The sequence below is a fragment of the Heliconius melpomene genome, chromosome 21 (assembly GCF_056956725.1).
Source record: "Heliconius melpomene rosina isolate 202511_hmr_F chromosome 21, ASM5695672v1, whole genome shotgun sequence".
Taxonomy (NCBI): domain Eukaryota; kingdom Metazoa; phylum Arthropoda; class Insecta; order Lepidoptera; family Nymphalidae; genus Heliconius; species Heliconius melpomene.
Window position 1 is genome coordinate 5,407,517 of NC_140409.1, and position 25,666 is coordinate 5,433,182.

The following is a 25,666-nucleotide window of genomic DNA, read 5'->3' on the forward strand; positions in this document are numbered from 1 at the left end:
TAGATTGTTTATAGCTTTTTTTTTAAATCTGGCATTTCGATGTACTTTTTTAAATTATATTAAAAGAATGATATTTGTTGTCTCTAATATGTTTATCGATTTTGTTGTGGTTCAAATGCATAATTAATAATCATTTTTAATTATAATATGTAACCCAAATATTGGTTCAGATTATATAGGAATTGCTTAAGAGCTCGATAAAGATAAACAAAGAAAAAGGCAGAATAAGAGTAAATCTAATTAAAAAATATTTCATAAAAGGACAATTATTTTTTAACAGTTTTTCGTAGTTTTTGGTATTGTTTATAGATACATAGGCAGTAGAGGTTTCAATAGTACAAGAGTAGAAGGACAATTGGCCAATGTTTACTACCCGCAAAGAAAATACATTTAAAAAAATAAGATACCATTTGCTACAACATTTTATTTTATAAAGATAATATATTCGTCACACTATGTCTGTATATTTTTTAAATATCCAATAAATCGATTATCTTGAAAGTGGCACTTGATTTAAGTTTTAAGTTTTTATTTCTTTAATATCTCTTGTTGAATTTGAATTTTAATCTATTTTTATATATGTACTATAAAATTAATCTTTATATTTCACTTACTTTTTGTTGTTCTTGATGAATATCTCCCAAATCGGGTGGTTGTTGTCGGGGTGGTACAGGCGCCGACAGAGTCGAAGATGAGGAACTTGAAGATGCGCTTCCAAATGCTTTTTCACTATTTTTGTCAATACTGTTAAATGATTTGTCGCTACTACTCGAAAACTTATCGATACTAGCCCCGGCAGGTGATGAACGCTGTTCCTCTTGTTGCTCATCGTCCTCAACATCACAAGTAAGGAGACGAATCCTTTCGGATAGCGACGTGGTCTCTTGCTATAAATTCAATACATAAAAACTTAATTCCCATTGCTATATGTAAAAAAATAATTAATTTAAATTTAGAACAATATGAGAAAATGAAATTATACAATAACCTCTGAAGTTGCAGATACTGTCAATTAAATGATCTTTGAATACATTAGTTATTTACATGATAGTAAAACACACATAAACAATAGTATTTTTTTGTATGTGTGTCTTTCTGTTGCCCTGGCTGATCTCCGGAATATCTCAACCTATTTTTAACCGACTTGGGGGGTTATCAATTCGACAGTATTTTTGTTTGTTTGTTACCTCATAACTTTGGACTGGGTGAACTGACCCTGATAAATTATTTTTTATTTTAAAGGTAGTGCTTCCGGTGGAATCGTACGATGTTTAATTTAATCCTATACTGATGTCAAATAAAACTGAAGCTGGCAAATAGACGTACTATCCAGAATTCTGCTTCGAATACGGTAGAGCATGATCTTCAAATGGAGCGATACAAATAGAAACTAAGCTGTTTACTAAACATGAAGTTGGTATACCTACATGCATAATCCTAACTAACTTAGAATTTATTCCAAATGATTAAAACATTAATTTCGCTATATGAGAAAGTAATACTTCATAAAGAGAAATATAAATAGGTACTTTAATATAACTTTACCAAAATTGAAGATCAATAAATTATTAAACGTCATTGAATTCAATACTTTCTTTATATGTACTAAATTAGTTTTATAATTTAAATAATTAATAATAATATATTCTGTTACATTTGCGGATAATTTTAATTTCAAACTAAGAGTAGTCGTGGTGCAGCGTTTAAACCTGCCAGGTCGTGGGTTCGATTCCCACTAGAGGATATTAAATATTTTCATTTATTCGCTCTGGTGTTGAGGCAAAGCGCGCTGGAGGCATGAGCTGTGAGTTCCGCCACTCAACACGCAATGTCTCCAGAGTTTAGCAGAGAATGGGGAACGTGGTGTCTTCACATTAGGTACCCTACGTACCCTCTGTCTACCCTTCTATGTCGGGAATATAGCGTGAAGTTGAAAAAAAAGAATACTACTAATTTATAAAATGCAGTTATAAATACCATGTTAATTAGAAACGATGGTAGCATTTTCAATTAAATAAATGGTAACTTGTAGAATAAGGACAAAACAAATATTTCAAATACAATGAAAGCAAGTTTATAGTAAATCTTTCACAGTTGTTTGCTTTGTTACAAGCTTTTATTTAACTAACCGTGTCAGTTAGTATTTTAGAGTATGTGAAATGTTGCTAGCTCAACTTGACCCATTTCCTAATGTCCGATTGAGCTGAAATTTGGATTACGACTTCAGTTCTGATGAAAATGAAATAACATATGATATGTTGTGAATCCAAAATGGCCGCCGCAACAAAATGGCGGATTATAAACTGTCCTTATTAGATGAAAGGGCTTGATTTGCAAAATAATTACAATTAAAAAAATCTAGAGACTGGAAGATGGAGCCGGAAGGTGACCAAAGAGACTTAAGAGCTAGAAAAAAGTATACAGGTCGTGTTTGGAGTAGTTCGATATGTCTAGGCCAGCACTCTAGTGCTGGATTGATAAATAAATAAATGATATCTACTAGAAAGTCAAGATGGAGCCGGACAGGTGTTTGGGCTCGTTTGATAGCACCTTGCAATAATGATGCTTTAAAATAAATGAGAAGAAAAGAGAACGTAAAAGTAAAAACTAAAAAACCATATTAAAAACAAATCTTTAATTCAGTCATTCTTTCATTCAGTCAGTTGTATTTAAATTAAAATAATTTAATTCAAATTAATTGCAAAAGCTTGTATCGTTCTAGAAAATTCATTATTTCTAATTCTCTATTTTTTATATGCGCTACAAGTTTTGCAATTATTATTTTCATTGTAGTGTAACTGACTTTGGAAAAAAAAAATGTTATTAAAAAGATTTTTTAATTAATATTTTATTATCACTTTAAACAAACAATCATTTGAATGCTCGTATTGATAATATAATAAGACATTTTAGTCCCTTGAGGCCAGTCGTAAGCCAGGGGCCAGTCAGGCCAGGGGTACAAGTTTGCGAAACATAAGTTTGTAATGATTCTTTTCTTTAAACGCTGTAGGCGTTAAAGCTATAATTATTACTTTTTGGTTTTTTCCTGTATTTATATTGTATATTCTTATTTCGTGCCAAATTTCATAACACTTTTAATTGCGTTGACTTAGATTTTTCCTGTACTCCGAGAGACCGTAGACCTAAATATTTGTTTTTAATACCTCCACGCAATCTTGAGATAAATTGTCTTGACGGACGGACAGATAGACAGACTTATAGGATCACTTAGTATTTTTGTCCTTTTAAATTCCAAAAAACGAAAACTATGTCTTTCTGAATACAAGAAAGTTTTACAAAAAGACCTTGTTAACCTTTACCTTAGACTATTTCAAGTTATTAGAAGTGTGAAACAACTTTCTCAAAAACACAAAGGAATTAACTTCAGAACTAATTACAGCGCGTAAATTAAACTTCAAGTGCAGCAAATTATTTTGACTCCTCATAATGGAACTTGGTGTTTATTATTTAGTATCATGGATTATCGAGTAAAAATGATATTGGATAAAATATATAAGATTCCTTTAAAAGATTACTTACCTATAAAAGATACCACATTCTAACTCACTGTATTTTAAATCGTTAATGTTGTTTAGTTTTAGAATGTTGAATTTATTTTTTAATGTAAGGAGACATGTTTTAAACTAAGTGAGGTTACCTTAGGTTGTTGTTTTTTTCTGGCTTCACTTCTGAGAAGTGAACACCTTAGTGCGTTCCTCTCCGCTACTCGTCTAACTGCAGCTTCTTCCGTTTTCGGTCTTACCCCAGCATCCCATGCTCTACATTTAAAAACAATATAATAAAAAAAATATTTGTATTAAAAATCATAAACATTTATGGATTTACAATTGTAGTGGAGTTTAAATTAACAGGTCGTAATTCTTTACGTCTTGTGAAACTGTTAAGGAAAGTTAAAAAAGTGTATGTTTAATTGAAAAAAAAAAATTGTTAAAATGTTTTAATTTACTAAAAACATTCATAAATATATTAAACATAAAATTTTTCAGAATTAGTCAAAAATAACACCCGTTTTGAATCTTCATTTTAAATTGAAACACTGAAAAATTTAATTTTAATCTATAGTTTTTTTTTTAACTCGATTTTGATATTTTGATGGTCAAAGTAAAAAGATCATACATTTTCACATTTTAGTTTCACATTAAACGTTTAATCCATTTCTGAATTGCTTTTGAAATAAATGTAATAAAATTTTAAGCTTCCGCAGATATTACAAATTTTGAATATGTGTTCCTACGAGAATGTAATGTAATAATATCGCCAGAGGTGTTCATTGATCAGCTAAGAGCGTTCAACATATTCTGTTCTATCGAATTTCAAGAGTAATATCAATTACATTTTAGATTTCACCAGTGCATTGGATGGACTTTATATACATTCATATTTATCTATTCCATTTATATTTCAACTTAATAAAAATTTTCTTTTTTTTTAATTTCACTCTGTATCTCGCACACAGCCTGGTAGGCTGAGGGAACCTAGTGTTAACACATCCGTTCCCCACTTTCCGCCGAATTTTGGAGGCATTGCTTGTTTAATAGGGGAACCCATAGCTGCGCTTTGCCTGGACACCAGAGCAATGAAATGGATACATACATTTAAATAAATATTTCAATACCTTGAATGGGGATCGAACCCAGAACGCCTGTGCCCCTGCGCCACCTCTGGCCTCAACATGATTGTTGTGAATTCTGATGAATTCAGTTCAATCCAGCTAAATAATCTTTAACAAATATATAGAACGCCAGTGCATACACCTAATCGCCCTTCATAGATCGAACGTCACGAACAATATGCCCGTAAAGTACGTGACTAACCACGACCGCACGTGTAACATTGCTTTATTTAACATTTCTAAACAACAAGCTTTACTTCAAAGTTTACTATGACAACAAATATTCCAAGCTTGAGTATCTTTTCTTATATGACGTATATAAGAAGAATATATGTATGTAATATATAATAGATTTTTTTTTTTTAAATCATCAAAAATAAAACACTAGGTACCGTGGGAAGTATTCACATTGCGTCATATATGAAATATGTATAAAAGGGAATGATATTCGCGGTCTACTAATTTCTTTTTATGTATTTATTGAAAATTCATACAATTCCACGCATACATATCATTAATAAACCAAAACCATAATATATTTTTTATAAAGTTTTTACAATTTTGTGTTTCTACTGTTCCAAGCCAGTCGTGGCGCATGCGTGTGACTGCAAACGTGTCAGGTTGTGGGTTCAAACTCGACTTTTCCCACTGGAGGAAATGAAATATTTAATATTTTCATTTCTTCGCTCTGGAGTCGAGGCAAAGCGTAGTGTTGAATTCCGCCCCTCAACACGCAATGCCTTCAGAATTCAGCGGAAAGTGAGTAGAGGAGTATTAACTCTGCCTACCCTGCTGAATTGGGGATATAGCGTGCAGCTGAACAAAAAAAAAGGAAAACAAAACAATTTCAGGCAACAAGTAAATCTAGCTAAAGCCTGTCAATGTGTTAATGGCAGGAAAGTAACGTTTTACGCAGGGTAGATAGAGAAAACACATGATACACAACTCCATTCTCTTCTTTTTATGAATGTCTGCCTTATACCCATAATTTCATCTAAACAGACCGACATTCGAAAATAGGCTTAAATACAAAATATATGTATTATATTGCATACATAATTTCTGTTACCAATTTACATATTACATTTACGAATATTAATTATCTATATTAGTTAGATAGTACTATAACTAAAATGAAAACATAGATTTCATTAACCTATTATAGGTTGAACTATTTGCAGCGAAGTGCTGGTAGGATTAAAATAGCTTTGGAGTTTGATGAAAAGCTTAGAGATTCCGATCACAAGTACCTGAGAGTTTCAGAAGTGACCAATTGAGGTTCGATGGCTGGTGGCGGTGGTCGGCTACTGTTGAACAGCTGCTGTACCGCCGAGTTCGCCTTCGGAGCACTAATTGTTAGTATCAGTGGCGTCTCTAATCTGTTTGCCAATATAATTTTCCGTTACGTAGGTATATACTTGTGATTTTTATTTATTTATTCAAAGATTATACTAAAACTGTGTATGAGGCTGTCGTGGCGCAGCGACACAACTATGTGGCTGTAACGCGATGGTTGTGAGTTCGATCCCCACTCGAGGAAGTGAAATATTTATTTAATATTCAGCTCTTCAGCAGCTATTTCAGTCTTCGCTCTAGTGTCGAAGCAAAGCGCGGCGTTTAGTTTTGCCACTCAACGCGCAATGCCGCCAGCAGATTTTGGATTTCAGAATTCGGCAGACAGTGGGGAACGGAGTGCCTTAACACTAGGTTCCCTCTGCCTACTCTGCTGTGTGCGGGATTATTTTATTATTTTTTATAGAAAATATTATTTTTTCGTACTAAATGTAAATATTTTATTTTGGTAACTTAGGTAATGGAATTATATATATTATTTGTTGATATTACAATAATTTAGATTAAATACCTATGACTGGTGCTGGTTGGAAACTCTCTTTGTAACGATTGATCAGATTCTGATGGTTGTGGGGGTTGTGGCTCTACTTTTTCTATAACATCCTCTTCGCTGTCGTTAGATTTCTCTACAAATCGAACTGATCTGGGCGTTATCGAGCCATCCTCGTCACTAGCTGTAGTTGTTGAACGTTGATCGTCGTTCTGTTGGACATAAGAATTATTTTTCAAAATACCAGCCAGATACCAGCGACCACCAGTGTTTGACTGTAAGCGCGAGAGGCTGTGTGTTCGATTCCCACTCGAAGAAATGACTCATGTAATATTTTCATTTCCTCGCTCTGGTAACAAGGGAATTCGTTGGAATGTGGGGAAGGGAAGTTTAATGCGAATCTTAATGGGAACCGAGTGTTTTAACACTATGTTTCCATTCTCCCTCAGCCTATCCTGCTGTATCCGGGATACAGTGTAAAGCTAATAAAAATACAAAATATAAAAAAATGATTTCATTACTTTTCTATGTGTTCTTATTAATGTTTAAAATACATATATCAAATTAATAAAATTACTAAGTTAAAGTATATTGTAAAATTAGAGCGTAGCATAACTCTCGTTAAAACCAGTTTTAACATATTATATTAAAGTTAGTCTAAGCTTTGTAAATTAAGTTAATATCTCTTTAATCTTATTGCGATCTCAACATGGGAGAACAGCAGACTGTATGTTTGCTTAGAAGAAAATATGAGACACCAATTGAATACTATAAACATATTTACTCACGTACATAACGGATATTTGCTTTTATTAGTTTACGCTTCTTCTAGTTTACTTTTTCTTCTTTTAGTTTATTTTCATTAAATTAATAAACACATAGTAGCTAGATTGTTTTGAGTGAGTAGATAGGTTATTTTTGGTAGTCATTATCATATAGAGGGAACTAAGTGTCAACACTCCATGTTATCAACTCTTCGCCGAAATTGAGTTCACGTTCACGTTCAGGAAATACAGAAGCCAGCTTTGAGTTCACACAACCATTAAAATCTACAAAAAGTTATTGCTTAAAAGACATGGTAAGAAAAGTCTGGTTACCGTTTCGTTAATATCTTTATCATTGTCTAAAGACTTCCACAATCTCCCGCCTTTTAAAATGCCAGCCCGTCGTTGTCTAAGAGGTGAATTTTCCGACGATATTCGTCCCTCGGTCTCGGCTGTGTCACTCTCTTCACCTAAAAAAAGAAATATCTTTAAATAGTTACGTACTTGAACGATCCGAACCTGCTTTTTTATATATTTTATTGAATTTATATGTATGGAAGTATTTATTTATCTTTGTGTAAATTTGTTAAAAAAACATCTTATAATTTTAGCAAACGTATAAATACCTCTCTTAAAAATAGAAACTAAAATAATTTACTTCGTAATAAGCCTACTGCAATACTAACTTGTCACTGGTGCCGGTTTCGGTGTCTCTGTTTGCATTTCTTCTATGCTTATTTCTGGAGGGCATTCTGAAACAAATGGTGTATATTTAAATAAACTTTTTTCGGGACAACGGTAAATTGTATTTTTTTTACATTATAGTATAATTCGCAAAACTTAAGCTCAGCTTTGTATTTGGCTCTCGAGTAGAGTCGAATGTCTCTAAAAGTAGAGCCAGAATATACTTTTCAAATTTAAAAATAAAGTTTATTATTAGAGATCAATAGAAAATTTCAAACATTAAAAATACATATATATATATTTAATTCAAACGTTGCATCCTCATAATTAATACGCTTTTGTTAGGTCGAGATGTACCTAAGAAACTAACTAATAAAATCTAATAATCACTTCTAATTGTTGTATCATAATGAAAATGAATTGTAAAAATACAAAAAGAGAGTAGATTAGAAGACAATGCAATACTATGCTACCATCGAGCTGGTGTGATGATGGAACGGGAGGACGGGTGATGGAACCTTAAACAAGTACATATCGAGTTAGGCTCATTACATTCATCTTATTAAAATGTATTCTGTTGAAAAAAGGATGTTTTTAGTTTTTTTAACTATTAATTTATTATCACTCTCGTCTGATGTTTCATTTGAGTTAATAATGAATTGTTCCACTACATCATCAAGGATAGCGTTGTAACCACTAAACTTTATTACTCTTTTACCGCCTGGCCACATATATTTTTCTATATCTGTACATTGACAGTGCCTTATCTTTTATAAATCAAATAGAAAAATAAAATATCGTGAATAGAAATCCCAAAGATACCCCCAGACACCCCCAAATCCTATAAGCGTTAATTACAGTTGCATCTTCATAGTATAATTCTATTTTTTTTAAATTAAATCGAGAGACATAATAAATTGGTAATCGTCGTGTAAAAAGTAGCACTTTAACAGTTCCAGTAACCTAGATGATAGGTTAATGAGAAAACCTTGGCCGGGAAATTTATGCTGTATATGTTAGTAAAGTATATTTCAAATTTTAATTATATGGTGTGTTATAAGATTTACAATATTGTCTTTACCATTTGATATTAGGGCTTTTAAGTAAAATTCTAGTGAACCCAAGTCACTTTAGACAGAGTGACAATATGGAAATGTCACTACCTTACAACGTATTAGTGACTTCGTGAATTTATTTATTGAAACTTAGATTTTAGCAAAACATCCGAGAAATTATTTGTGTTGAGTGACGAAACTCAACACCGCTTTTGCTATGACGGGGCGAGAAAATGTTAATAATTTTGAGTTTTTATAAATAAATATAAACAGATAAAGTCATACAGGTAAAATATCATGATTATTATTGCTATTAAGTTTACAACAAATATCTTTACAATATTATTATGACAGTGCCTCGTCATAGTTAGCGATATTAGTGAATGATACCTGGCCAATACTTGGTCTGACTTCAAAACTGCATTTCTCCATTTATCGAAAGATGTCGATAATAATTATGTTTATCTAAGATATATATATATATATATGTACTTTTTAACTGATTCGTTTTACATATTAAAGATAAAACTACCCTTTAGAATAAATGGCAAATGTCCTTAAAGCTTTTATTCAAATTCAAAATATTCTTTATTCAAATAGGCAATTATTATAAGCACTTTTAAATCGTCGAATGAACATATGAACAAAAAGCTACCACCGATTCGGAAGGCAGTTCTGCTGAGAAGAACCGGCAAGAAACTCAACAGTTGCTCTTTTCAAAATCAATGGTACAATCTATTACATTTGCTGGCAGCTATCCTGCATTACATTCAATGGACATTAATCCATACCTATATTATAAATTCGAAAGTAACTCTGTCTGTCTGTCTGTCTGTCTTTTACGCAATCAGGGCCAAACCGTTCATTTAATTGTGATAAAATACTCATATAGAGATACTTGAGGGTCTCGGGATGAACATAGGATACTAATTTGACATGCAATTTATTCCGCCATGTTAATAACAACCGTTGTTGCTAAGCAACGATTTGCAAAGTTTGTTGTTAGAAAACGTCACCCAAAATGAGCTTGCCTAACGCATCGCTTTATTGAAAACTGAAAATAATTTCATAAATATATTTAATATATATTTGTATAATTCAAGCGGGCGTAGCCGCGTACGGGCCCACTAGTTCTATATAAATATTCTTGAACAGTGTAATAAGCTTTACTTGTTAGAATTTTTTTTTACATTTTTAATATTTTTTATTCTTGTCAGAATTTTTTTATAAAATTATAGAGTAATAACAAAATAAAGAAAATATAACACTGATTAAAAAGTAAATACCCTTTGCATTACGCTAGTATCTTATTACCAAACAAGGCTTAGAGATATGTTATTTAAAAATAGAGGACAAAGATTAATTGTTTCCAAGAGACAAAGAGACCATTTGTATAAGACATTGTATCAAAATGATAAATAACGTCTCTCCTTACACGTACTCCTTACAAGTATGATAAAGACCGTAAATTCGAATGCATATGTGCATCTGCATAAGAAACACTTTCGCTGTAACTTTCTAGAAAATTACATTTTCATCTACGAGTGCAATATACATATGTATGTATATATTATAGTACTTAGTTTAAAAGTTGGTACAGAAACGATGTCTTTAAGAATTTTCCCTGTCATTTAAGCGACGCAGTTTGTCAAAGGATGGTTGAAGCGGCGCGAGCTAGAGTGGTTTACATGCTTGGCCCTTGCATATAAATAGTTTTATATAACCACCAGCGGACCGCTCGCGGCTTCGCCCGCTTTGCCCTCGTGAACTACATAATGATTTATTTACTAAACTGTATCACTTTCCTTTTGTAATAATAATATATTTTTTAAAACAATATGTATACCTATTAAGAAGTAATATTTCAGCAACTGTATAAAACAGTGATCTAAAGCGATTTTGTCGAATAACATTCTTCAAAATGGTAGAATTGTTTTTTTTATTTTTAATCCGATTAAAATAAAACAACCCCTAATGTTCAGGTAAGCTTGCCTAAATATAATATCGAAAAATGCATTAAACCGCTCAAGCTGTGTCTGAGATTAGCGTGAACAAACAATAAACAAAAAAAAACTTCTAAAATGGTTCTATTACGTTTTTAAATGCCATCAATATCATTTTTTCTTATAAATCTCTCATGTACAGACACCGATTCGTTACGATTTCATTATAAATACCTATATACATAAATACATTCTTAGAATACACTTTTAAGTGAAAGTATTAAGTAGGTACGTATGTTTAATATAATTGTCAATTATCGGTTTCTTTTTTAATATTTTTCTTTTCACTCTCCGAAAGTAATCAACGTAAAAGACTCCGATGTCTGTCAGTCTGTTACTAGGCTTAATCTCATGAACTGTCTAGTTAAAAAGCTGAAATTTTCACAGATGACGATTTAAGGGGGCTCCCATACAACGAACGTGATTTTTTGCTGTTTTTATTCATTGTGGCACGTGTAAAGCTTTTTTAATAAAATTACATAAACATCTATGTTATGTAATTTTATTAAAAAAGCTTTACACGTGCATGAGCAATGCTATAAAGAACTAACTAAGAAACTAGGAGCCCAGTTTTTAGGAAGGAAATTCCGTTCCCAATAAGTCAATTTCGATCCCCATTTCCGATTTCCCGATTCCTTCAAATTCTGGAGCTATTGCGTGTTGAGTGGCGGAACACAACGCCGCGTTTTTAGTCTTGTATTATATATATACATAGAGTATTATTAATTGAACTATCTCATTAACATAAACATTTGAAATACAATTATAATTGCAACTCTCTACTTGCAACACGTGCACGTGATATGATTACATGGTTCTTTAGAAATGTAGCGTCATTTTTATTTTCAATGTGAAATTCCATGTTTTTCAATTAGAAATAAAACTGTAGCTCGTAGCATATTTTTAATTCGTTAGTTATTAAAAGTCATCGCAAATGGAATTTTGTTATTAAAAGTTATTTTCAAGATATCTTCATAAATTTTGCATTATCTTTCTTTTTCTTCGATATTTAATATTGTTTTCTCAAACAATTATTTACATTTTACAACAATTATATTTACCGTTAATTATGAATATATCTATTAACTAGCTTTTCATTTGACTAATGGCGGCTTTATACATTATGTTTACATTGTTTAAAAGACATTAGATAGATTGTTTTTGGTTAGCCATATTGAAGCCTACACTTCAGTCGTCCCAGTTCCAGGCACTGCTCCGAATTTAAAAGTATGTTTTAATATTTGTTGTAAATTGACAATTTGATATTAAAATTCCTCCGTAATATGAGTTCATATCATCTATATATACCTATAAAAGGACTTGTCCTCACTGACTGAGGTAAGACGCACGCGCAGCCGTAACCACTGATGGTAGAAACGTTAAATTTGGACAAAAGTTTACTTTCGTAATCTGGACATCCACTAAGAAGGGATTTTGAAAAATTTTAACCCTAAAGGGGTGAAATAGGGGTTCAAAGTTTGTATGGAAAAAAATTTAAATAAATTTTTTTATAAAATTTGAAATTTAGATTTTTAAAAGTATTTAATTGAACACGTGTTTCATCGTTTTCTAGAATTTACCCCCTAAGGGTGCAAATAAGGGGTTGAAAGTTTGTATAGGTTTTTTTTAAATTGTCACCAATTTTTATAAAATTTGAAATTCAGACTCTTAAATGTATATAATTAAACACATGTTTCATGGTTTTCTAGAATTCACCCCCTAAGGGTGCATGGGGGGTTGAAAGTTTTTATGGAAAAATCTTTAAATCGCCACCAATTTTTATAAAATTTGAAATTTAGACTCTTAAAAACATTTAATTGAACACATGTTTCATGGGTTATTAGAATTCACCCCTAAATACGCAAGCGAAGCTGCGCGCGTCCACTATTTTAAATATAGAAGATAAGATGCTTCCCATTCCCAGGATAGTTTGTCGGAGCATACATATAAAATAACATACTTTAGGTATGGATAAAGGATAATGGTTCCATAGTTCAAAAGAAAAAAAATAGAAACTTTATACGATCATTTTATTGAATGTCTGTCTGTCCGTGTGTCTGTTCGTTTGCGAGATATTTTTTCACGACTGCGTGATGATATTAAACTGAAATTAATTTCAAATATCTACGTCTAGCCCGCACTAGAAGCACAGATAAAACGAAGCTTCTAAGTCAAGGCCGTCAAAAGCGTTTATACATTTATGTTTTTGTATGAAGATTGCCGCGAAATCAAAATCTATAGGATACTTCTCGTGGGTCGCTACTCGTGGTTCTTCTACTATTGTGAAATTCGGCAAGGGGGAACTTACTACAAACCAAAGAAAGAAAAATAAAAAAAAAATTTATAGCCATATCACAGATAAATCTATTCTTCAAATATAAGTATTTGTATTTAATTTCATTCTGTTGACTTGCAATCATAAAACTGGTATAGAAATCCCGGTGAGCAAGTACGACTCACACTTGGCCGGATGTTTTATATTTAAAACTTGAAATGTAAAATAGCGATAAACAATTATATACAAAATAACCAAGTATAGATACTCTATACTTATTACTTTACTAAATAACTGTACCCTCTACTGTAGCTGAATAATCGTATAGCATGTTATTTAAAAATGTTCAAAATTTATGAAAATTTAAAATACTAGGCAATTATTAGAAACTAGCCGCCCGCTCGCGGTTTTACCCCCGTGAACTATGTTGTTATTAATTTCTGTCTCCAAGGCTACGTCCTAGTGAGGTATATGCAAAATTTGAGACTTCTAGCATTTGTAGTAACGAAGTTTCATACAAACTTTCGACCCCAAAAACAACCCCTTAGCAGTCGAATATTGCAAATTCCCGTCTTAGCGAGCACCTACGTCCTATAAATAGCTCCTATGCAAATTTGAGATTTCTTGCACATGTAGTTTCTGAGATTTCCTTTAGACCTTTCGATTTTATATATATAGATAATATGAAGAATTCATATAAAATACACCTAGATATTCATCAATATTTTCGTCAGTTCCTATTAACTTTTCCTCATATTCAGGAAACGAAGAAAAGATAATGATAATTATAGTAAGATATTATAATTGTTTTTCAACGTATTCACGGCATACTTCGGAAGTGAATAGCAAGATGAAAATTTTTGTTCCGTCATTAATGCAGAGGCATCGTCGACCGCCTTTCATCCATCATTTGAGGCGAATAAGCACAGCGGTGTCAGGTGAACGTGCCTGTAGGCCTTGGTAACGTGAAGATATAATATATGTATATATTTTTTATATAATTTAACAGAACTTCATGTATCAGATTAAATCTGAAATAAATCGACGCATAAAAGTAATTTTGACGTTTGGTAAAATTATACAAGTATATAATTTTCTTGTCATTAGGTACTACAACACAAATAATTTGGAAATTTATACATAGAGATTATAAATCAAAAAATTACATCAGTTTCACGCTTTATCTCACATACAGCAGGGTAGGCTAGTGTTAAAACACTCTGTTCCCTATTTGCTGCTGAATTCTGGAGATATTGCGTGTTGAGTTGGCAGAACTAAATACCGCGCTTTGCCTCGACACCAGAGCAGAAGAAATGGAAATATAAATTTAAATAAATATTTCATCTGATCGAGTGGGGATCGAACCCACAACCAGTCGATATTACAGTGCCTCTGCGCTACGAGTGGCCTCCATAGAGATATGTTGAATTATTATGAATAAATATTTCTCAATAACATTTATTGCATATAAGTAAATAACATTTATTAAACTATGAAACCGAAAATAGTATTTAAAATTAAAAGGAATTTTATGAACCAAATTCTTTTACCTAAATTGCGAATTTCTGTTTTGTTACAAAATCATGATTGTTGCATACAAGGTCATTCTGCTCCACTTTTTCATACAAATTATGTATACTAGTATATTTGTAGATGCAAATAAATATATGTATAAAAGGTATACATATAATATATTTTAATTTTTGTATATTTATTCCATAGCCTAGCAGCATACTATAAATAATCTTTTATATGTTTTAGAGCGATACTAATGAAAGCAACTACTTTACCCCCGGTGTTCTACGACGTAGCGCAGCGCCTTGGAAGCGCCTTTGGAGCGCCATTTCGCAATCTAATTTGGGCCGACTGAACCGTAGAAGAACGTAGAGCAAACTATTAGTAGCTAGTAACACTAGTTTAACATCGTACACGCATTGTCAAATTCGTGTTTTCATAATATTTTAAATTTTTTGCAGGCTAAAGTGGTCCGATAATTCCTTAAGAGCAATATTTGGGCATATCGTTGAAAATAATTGTAATTAAGTAAAACGGGTTTTTATTTTAAGTTGAACATATTTGTTTAAGTAAAATAATATATAATGTATTCTTGCAGGAAAGAAGGAAAGAAGAGAAAGAAGATTAAAGAAAACTATATTATTTGGTTTAAAAAAGAGCACGCGGCGCGGGCAGGTTAGCAGTAACCTTTTAATCAATAGTGTGCTAAATTCGTTGTTACCTTAGATTGCCTATTATTGTCCTCGTATATACATATTATATACGTGACATAGATTTCAGAATTGCACTTGGATAATAGCCAGAAGCTCGATTTTGCAATCATATTTATCACAACTTTGTTTATAGTCTTATTTTTAACCAGATACACTACATCTATTTAATAACAGTAAGTTTAAAGTTCAACTCGTCAATTGTTTATATTTTTTTAGCCTCGCTGTTTACTTATCTACATATTATATAGTTAAGTTGTACAACTAAACTGTTATAGCAATATTAGTTTACTTAAAATTGACAGTAAGTTAACAAATATTCACAGAGCTTAATAGAGACCTACGAGGGAGAGAGAGAGAGCTTTAGTAGAGATCAAAGAACCCAATACCTTTTTATTACAAACAAAATACGAAACCAAAAGTCTCCATCGATTCCCATTAACCTATTTCTCGTAAGCGATAAGTTACATATAAATAGGTAAGAAAAACATTGTAGATCATAAAATTAAATGAGTCCATCAATTATAAAACATTTTTAATAGCGTTGTCGCCTTATCAAAAATCTTGATCGAGGTTAGTATGTATTTTTCATTGACACGTTAATTTTGAAGATCTGGCACATCTGATGAAAAACCATAAGAATCCAGCTCGATTATAAGAAATAATGAAATACCACCATTGTAAACTAAGTTCAGCGTAATAAGCATTTTCCATTTGTATATTAAAAATAAGATCTGGAATTTCTGACAAACTATAAATTGAAGCAAGTCCAAAATTCAAACCATATACTCAGATCTACGACCCCGTTATTTCCTGAAAAAAAAAACTTACAAAAAGATAAGGGCGGTTATATCGCAAAAAACTCAATTTTGAATTATATAAAATTTTAGTAAAGATTCTCTGTCTTCAACTTGTTTTAAAACAGAAAGGTTGTTTATAAAATTAAATAAATAATTTTTAAAAAGCCTTTTTCTCGCCTGAGTAAATTAACTGCGCCCGCGCAGAAATACTTTTTTTTTTCAGAAAATCATAGGGCCATAGATCTATGTATATGGTTTGAATTTCAACTCCATATCTCAAAGAATTCCTGAGATCACGGCTCTTGACAGACAGACAGACGGAAAACCAAGTGATCTTATATAGGTTCCTTTTTCCCTTAAAAGGTACGGAACTCTTAAAACTAGCTTTTGAGCAATTTGTGTATGTAAAATGTATTAATATAGATAATACAATTGATATATTGTTAGGAGTAAATGTATTGTATTCCAAATAGATACTAAGCTGCAACGACTAGTGATTGCAGTTCTCCTGCATTTAATTCATAACATATAGAAGCAGAGATTAAACAGCGAGATATTGACAAACATGTTAGTGTCCGCTTTGAGTGGGAGCGGGCAGTGTATCAGCACTATCGTAATTAGTCTTCCTGTAAATATACCTTGGAACGTTGATAGGCATTTACAATCAGATCTTAATTTTAATTTATTAGGTAGACTTAAGTAGAATTCTATAATTGCATATACATAAATCATTAGTTAAATTAGCTTCAGTGTAGCCCGCACACAGCAGGGTAGGCAGAGAAAACCTAGTGTTAAAACACTCCGTTCCCCTCTTTCCGCGTAATTCTAGAGGTAGTGCGTTGCGTTTAGAACTAAACGCCGCGCTTAGAATCGACATCAGAGCAAAAAAAATAAAATATTAAATATTTAATTTCCTCGAGTGGTGATCGCACGTTGTGTTTTGGTCGACACAAAATGCTTCCAGAATTGGCCGGAAAATGACGAACGGAATGTTTTAACACTAGGTTCTCTCTGCCTGTGCCTACCCTGCTACTAAAACTAAAACTATAGCTGCTAAAACTATACCTAAATAAGTAAATATACAATTGCAACAATACAACAATTTTGCATTTCGTCAGAATAGCAAGTGAAATTTGAAATATCACGTATGTTTTACCAAATTAACCAATATTGTTTGCACCTTGTATAAATTCAAAGCTTGTTTCCAAACATTTGTAGTCGATAAAGCCTATTACAGATACGTGGAAACGAGGAATACTCGACGCAAAATGCAATTATCTCCATTATAAAATTGGCAAATATTTTATAGCTAAAATACTTCTATTCGCTGAAAAAGTGTATTTATTTTTAAAGGATTTATTACGATCGAATAGGCTATTCTTTTTGAAAAATATGTTTACATACATACATATTTTAAAAGATTTATATTAGAATTTTTCATTAGATTATTAGATAGATATAGAAACTAAGAGAGCACCAGTTAAAAGGGACCATTGGATTTATTTTATCTATAGGCATCTTTCTATATAGTGCCTACGAGACAGATTAGTGAGAGATGACGAATATCCGTGTAAAATTGTGGTTCAAAATTATAAATGGAGTTGGTTGGCGCAACGCCAGACTTCTTGCCCTGTTTGTCTTTGCGTTGGTACTACAGAGAATTCACCCCTAACAAAAAATCAAATTGGAAATTATTTGGCACAATTTACAACTTTATCACAAAGCTTTAGTAGAAACGTAACGTATTAGCTTTTCTTATACTTATAATAAAATTGTAACTCATCGCCGTCTGTACATGGATATATCAGAAAAATTGTTATTGTTAAACTTGTTATTTTATAATAGGGTAATCCCAACCCCAAAAACCAAAAAAAAAAACCAAAAACCCAAAATAATTGTTTTTAAAAATTTTTTGTCTTTCTTTTTATTTCAATCGGTTCATAAATAAAAAAACTTATGTCAATAAACAGAATTGCATGTGACAATATAGTTAAAAAAATGAGTGTTTTGTATAATTGGCTGTAGTTGCTATCAGTGTTATTATTGCCAATGACAATGTTGTTAGATCGCGAAATTAGCGGACGACGTAAAAAGATTTAAAGTTGGTTCAATTTCACAAATAATTATAAAAAATATAGAAAAAATTGGAGAACTAGAGAGAAATTACGAAAACTACGGAATATTTTCGAGATTATTTTAAACAATCCAGTAAGTATTATTAGAATTAAATGCGTTAAATGTGTTGTGTTGTAATGTGTATATTATATATCAAATTTGATTTTTCCAGAGTATCAATAAAAAGATATTTCAAACTAATCTAAACTGACTCAGTAACTGACCTCTAAAAGGATATTTCAGTGAGGGAAAGTGAGGGAAAGTGAGTAGGTACCTAGGCCGTCCGGCGTCCTGCGTGGTAGGACTCGCGAATGTCTGCGCTCTGCGCCTGAGGTAGTAGCTATTATCTACACTAATATTATTAAGCACGTTAACTTGACACTTAAACTATACGATACAACGAGGTTCATGTGAAAGAAGTTTTTAAGTAAATTCGAGTGCAAATTTGAAAATTAAATTACGACCGCACAACGCTATATCATATACTTTAAAAAATATATGATTATGTTATTATATCTATATGTATAAAATCGAAAGGTAACTCACTCATCACGAAATCTCAGAAACTACAAGTGTTAGGAATCTCAAATTTTGCGTAGGAGTTACTTATAGGACGTAGGTGCTCGCTAAGACGGGAATTCGCAATATTCGACTTCTAAGGGGTTGTTTTTGGGGTCGAAAGTTTGTATGAAACTTCGTTACTACGAATGCTAGGAGTTTCAAATTTTGCATGGACGTCACTACGACGTAGTCATGGTGACAGAAATTAATAATAACATAGTTCACGCGGGTGAAACCGCGAGCGGGCCGCTAGTAAGTATATAATAGAAAGATACGCTAACTTAAAATTGCATATTTTACATGTGATGTTATACGCAGCGTTATATACACCGTGACCTCTTTTTTAATAAAAAAGACGAGATTACGTTGTTTGCACTCAGCAAGTTTACAACACGAATACTACTAAAAATTTGTACTTAACGATACTTGTTTTGTATATGAGAAATACAATTTTTGCGAGCTAAAACTGATAAAATCGCAAAAGATTTAAAATTCAATTTGTTTAGCGTATAACATTATAAATAATAGGAAATTAAATATTTAATATTTTTATTTGTTCGCTTTGGTGTATCGACATTAATCTATATATATAAAAGGACTTGTCCTCACTGACTGAGGCAAGACGCACGCACAGCCGCTGTGCGTAGAAACGTGGAATTTGGACAGATGTTTACTTTTGTAATCTGGACATCCAAAATCTGGACATCCAAAAAGGAAAGGGGTGAAATAGGGGTTGAAAGTTTGTATGGAAAAAATTTTAAATCGGCACCGATTCTTATAAAATTTGAAATTCAGACTCTTAAAAGTATTTAATTGAACACGTGTTTCATGGTTTTCTAGAATTCTTCCCCTAAGGGTGCAAATAAGGGGTTGAAAATTTGTATGGAATTTTATTTAATAGGCGCCAATTTTTATAAAATTTGAAATTCAGACTCTTAAAAGTATTTAATTGAACATGTGTTTCATGGTTTTCTAAAATTCACCCCTATGAGGGCCAATAAGGGGTTGAAAGTTTGTATGGAAAAATCTATAGATCGCCACCGATTTTTATAAAATTTTAAATTTAGACTCTTAAAAATATTCATCAACATGTGTTATGTTTCATGGTTTATTAGAATTCACCCCTAAATACGCAAGCAAAGCTGCGCGCGTCCGCTAGTATTAAATAAAACATCATAGAGTCAATAAATATCCTATCAATAAAATAAAAGCTCACTTTAACAAATAGTTCTTAAATATTATTTTTATTATATTTGAAAATATAAAGCTTTACATCAGAAAAAACTAAAGCATATTATTTTTGCTCGCCACAAACAGTAGGTTTACCATTTCCGAGAAATACCTATTATTTATGTTGACTTTAGAATTAATAACTTTTATACAAAAAATAATAAATACATTATTATTTTTAACAGAACATGAAACATACTATTATGTTGATACATTATGTAAATTATCTGTGCAAAGCTACACAGTGTTAGGTGAATCAACTCTTATCTATATTTGAGATATGAATTGGAAATTCTAAGCCTTCTATTTAATTTCATTTGTAATAAAATTCTGTTTTTTTTTTCTTTAAAATCGTCTAAGTACAAATAAAAATTTAAGGCTACATTTTTATAAAAAAAAAAAGTTCTGCAACTGTCTATCTATCATTAATATGTTACAGCAAACACCAAATGGTAATTTATTAATATAACTTTTATATGTTTTGGTAACAACATTACTTACAAGGCAACTAATAAAAGTTATTTTTAGAAAATATCATAAAAGTATTCTTATAGTATTAAATGCCGTCATAATAAGACTCGATTTTATGTTTGTAACGAAATAAGGGATACTGACCCTTTATTCGGCATGATGCTGTCCTACTTTAAAGTAGGTTATTAATAACTGATGAATGTATGTTAATTTACACTGCTTTTATGTTAATTAGTTCAATATTAATAATTATTAAAAGAAACGGTATATATGAGATATTTACAATGGCAAGACAATAAAACAAAAAATCTTTTCGTAGCACCCAGCAGCCAGCGAGCTGAGTAGGTCAAGGACGTACGCATTCCGCCGGGCGACCCCCTCTCCCAAAGCGTAAATCGAGCATGAAATACAACTGGAAATTTTTATGAGCAATCTAGCTTTGAATATGTAGGAAAAAATACCTTTTTAAGATATTTTTAATCATGCTAACAATGCCCACTATATATACGAGTATGTATATAATTTTTGGCATTTCATTATTTTACAATCTTCAATGAAATACATAACATCTAGATCTTCTTAGTACCGCAATGAAGAACTATATCGAAATAGATCAGTTCATTTTGAAATTTACTGATTATATGAAAATATATTCAATAAATTTCTTAATTTACAAAATTGTGATACAAATCAGAATTAGTCTGCCTACTCACGCATTTATGGAGATATTTTATATACTTAATTTAAAGAAATCCAAATTTTATTTTCCATTGCATACCACTTTGAAAACAACGTTATGTTAGTTTTATCTAGTTTTCTTATCTTTCCGCATCTTTAACCATATTTCCTTTGGAGGTGACTGTAGAAACCTAATTTAAAATCAAGTTATTCCCAGATTCTTCCATTCTTCCCATCTTTATTGAAATACTGTCCAGGACATCACGTCGCGGCAAGCGACTGTTTCTGTACAAGACCAAAATAAACTTTTCTTTAGATAACATATAGGTAAACTACTGGATTTAATTTTTTTTTCTCTAATTTGAAATCCTTCCCGTTATATATGCACATATATAACAGTTATTTACATACATATATTCTTAAAATAGATTAGAGATCTAACTTCTATTTGAATACGTACAACTTCGTTAAGAAAATAATTTAATTAGTGCGTTTTCTTATTCTACATATTTATTTAAAGAATATGAAGAAGAACCGACGTAGCTATTATAACTGGACTTTCTTATTGTTTTTTAGAGAAATAGGGGGAGACCTCGGTTGACCTTCGAAAACACAATATCAAAGATACTGGAGGAAGGTCACGTAAAAAGCATGAGGACCCCCCGGAGGGCATGCATGAAGAGGTTGATGACAGTGGACGAGGCGAAAGAGGTATGTAGAGACTGTCTACCCTAGCTAGGGATAAAGCGTGATGTATGTATGTATTATCTTTTAATATTATACTCTGATAAATATTATAAGTAACGTTGGGTGTTGTGTCCTTCCTATAACACCGGAACATTGTTTTAGATTTTAAATACAATACTTAGACTTTAATAATACACTGATTTAATAACTCTATATTTTGTTATCCTTATCCTTTGAAAGATAAATTCCAATTCTCCTTTCGCCATTTAAATCGAGCAATATACAGAAAATTTTATAAATACTGGGGTATCCCCAGTCAATATTCCACGACCGTTTAAAAAGGAAGCAATAAGGCGGTGGAGCAACTTATCAGAAAATATTTCTTTGTGAAAAGATTGCAATTTGCGATCTTTTCCATTCAAATATTTTTAAAGCAGATTTAATATTGTAGAAAATATTAATTAATTGGCATTAGTGAGGTTCCAAATTTTTTTACATGTATATATGTATAAAAAAGTATACGTAGAATACAAATTAAATTATTACATACTCATTATCAATTATTAAACTGGTTTATATAATTTTAAATATCTTTTGCGATTATTTCCTCTCAACCAGAATTTTTTAGCAAATATTTAGTTTATTGACTTATATAGGTTGTGACTAGTTTTTATTAATTAGAAAGAGGATTTGTAATTATATAAGACATTCAGGTGTTAAACAATACGATTGTTATATTGTCATAATCATAAAATAAATGAAATCTAATCAGCTTTACGCTGTATCCCGCACACAGCAGGGTAAGCAGAGGGAACCTAGTGTTAAGACACTCCACTCCCACTTTCTGCCGAGCTCTGAAGGCACTGCGTGTTGAGTGGCAGAACTGAACGCCGCGCTTTGCCTCGACCCCAGAGCGAAGAAATGGAAATATAAACGTAAATAAATATTTTATTTCCTCGAGTGGGGATCGAACTAACTACCGTCGCGTTACAGTCACACCCTTGTGCCGCTGTGCCACAACGGCCTCAAACCAGTATGTTTAAAGTTATCGAGTTAAAGCTAAACAAATCCGCAAATACAACTCAGACCAAGCTATAAGCAAACTTCTATTAAACTGTAACACCTGAGGCGTCCGCCGAGTACTGGGAAACTGCTACACGTGACCTCTCCCCGACTATCACAACAATACTAACTTACACTATAATTTAGATAAGTATTTTAAATTGTCTTTACTTTACAAAATGAGTTTAAGACCGCCAGTTTTTTGTTCGTCAATCTTTTAATGAATTTGTATCAAAATCTTTTATTTTCTACATTCAAAATCAATGTAATTAAATAAGCATTGACTTTTCACTTGTAAATCGAAAGAAAACGTGGTGTAAGCCTCCTAAAGCTAAAGGCCTGAAGCCTTCCTGAGCCACGGTAAATGGACTATTTAACAGAATAATATATTTTTAATAAGGACCTAATAATGTTTTTTTTAGATTCCACCAGTAGTTTCTAAGAATAGCTTTATAATTTGAGTATAGGCGATGGCCGATATATGTTTTTTTTATTATAAAAATCTGTCAAAATTTTAATATTTTCAAAAATTGCATAACAACGTGCAAATAATATCAATAATATTAGCTTGCAGGTTGATAATTCAATTTAAATCAAAAAATATATATTTGTCCTAATTTAGTATTTACCTTCAAGAATTTCGGATTTTATAACTTTTAGATATAATTTGCATCGATTTATAGTGAGATAAAAGGCCGAGGAGAGCAGATGGTGGTTATAAAACTTCAGGCAAACTTTAACAAAGCGGCTCTTAGAGATTGATCAATTTTAAAGGCTCGTTTATTACAAGCATCGGTATGACTGGCGTAGGTACCTTTTTATTTAAAACACGATAAGTCCCCATTGAAAAAAGGTTAAAATAGCATTTAATTTTGAAAAAGCGTTTATTGAATTTGCAGTTATATTTTTTTTAACTTCACGCTGTCTCCCGCGTGTAGCAGGGTAGAAAGGCGAAGTCTAGTGTTAAGACACTCCGTTCCTCACTTTGCCTCGACACTAGAGCGAAGAAATGGAAATATAAACGTAAATAAATATTTCACTTCCTCGAGTGGGGATCGAACCCAGAACCGTCGCGTTACAGTCACTCCCTTGTGCCGCTGCGTCACGACAGCCTTACGGACGGAAAAACCTAAGTAGCTCGGATTTCTTATTGGGGTTAAAAAACGACTCATAATGCGTTTATGGAGAAAAATAAAAAACAAGATTCTCACTTCTTCACCTTGTAAAAATACGTTGGTGATGATAAACGCGACTGCAACTGACGAAGCTAACGCCATAGCAACGAACATGAAAATTATAGCAGAACGAAATAACATAACACATAACATAAAATACAATATTTAAAGTTTGTCCATTCTGATCCCTGGAGATATCCTGCGAGCAAAGTAAATAATTTGTTGCCCAAATAGATTGTCATAAATGTAAATACTGGGCGCTTTGAAAATAAACTAAAAGATATATATTGTTAGAAAACAATAAGTGTCATGTATCACTCAATAACAACACTACACACTAGATACCCTCCATTCAGGGCTTCCACCTACAAGCAACTGTTCCCGTTTTTCACAGCTTTTATTGTCTTTTTCACCTAAATCTACCCACATTTACACTTGTACGCTAACAATATTATAAAATATATATATATATATTGTAAAAATATTAGTTACAGTACTTTTATTGATATAAGTTTAATTTGCCAATGTACCTAAGTGTCAAAATACTAAAAAAATAACAGTGGTACGGAGCAATCAGTGATATTAGATTTCAAACTGGCAGGCAAATGGAAAGGTATTTTGCCAATCAACGTTTTCCTTTTATTTTTGGATGTCCGACTATATATGGAATGACTGATAAAAAAATATTCCATTACAGGAGAAAGTGAACAAGAAGCGATAAGTTCTGTCACTCAGTGCGCAATGTCTCGAACGTTAGGTAGAGTGTCTTAACTCGAACTTAGTGTCTTAAAATCCACACATTAGATCTCCCCAGTTTAGTTTAATATGCGGGATACCTATAGCGTGAGGTAAGAAAAAAGTTGAAAAATTACAAGTTAACTGGAAAATACAAGAGAGAGACATAACGAGAACGGCTTAAAGAATATAATAGAAAAGCAATATACCAAGTTAAATAAATATATAACTTGCCTTCTGTAGGAGTGGTTTGCTGGCTAGAGTTGATGCGCGGGCGTTCTTCCCCGGCTGCAATATGTTTCCCGGTTCTACGGGCGATCGGCCGCAACTCTCTGTCAACGTCACTCCCTTCTTCTTCCTCATAACCATATTCCATTTCTGTAGGTAAAAAAGAATATTCATAAGCAGACAACAAAATAAATGCATATTTAAATATTTTAAATATATAAGTGTGGTCTTAATGATAAAGTTTATATGTATTCATTAATTATTCTAGCTTAACATTAAATAGGAAACGCTTTTAAACTAAACTGTGCATCCAACACTAAGAATAATTAATTACGTACATACTGAACAAAAGTAATATTTTTTTTAATTTTCTATTTATTTCTAATAATAATTATTATTATAACAAACGACATATACGTGGCTGCATTGAAATTAGGTGTAG

General features: G+C 31.9%; 1 protein-coding gene across 1 annotated transcript in view; it reads right to left on the reverse strand.

Annotated features, from left to right (window-relative positions):
* LOC146526993 (uncharacterized) overlaps positions 1 to 25,666 on the reverse strand; it is an 81,776-nt gene that overhangs the window by 22,573 nt on the left and 33,537 nt on the right. The window contains exons 2-8 of the mRNA XM_085205883.1: positions 25,231 to 25,374; positions 7,927 to 7,992; positions 7,574 to 7,710; positions 6,498 to 6,688; positions 5,884 to 6,012; positions 3,659 to 3,779; positions 615 to 887 (exon numbers count right to left, since the gene is read on the reverse strand). Coding sequence (XP_085062009.1) covers positions 615 to 887; positions 3,659 to 3,779; positions 5,884 to 6,012; positions 6,498 to 6,688; positions 7,574 to 7,710; positions 7,927 to 7,992; positions 25,231 to 25,374 — 1,061 coding nt within the window. The remainder of the gene's footprint in view (positions 1 to 614; positions 888 to 3,658; positions 3,780 to 5,883; positions 6,013 to 6,497; positions 6,689 to 7,573; positions 7,711 to 7,926; positions 7,993 to 25,230; positions 25,375 to 25,666) is intronic.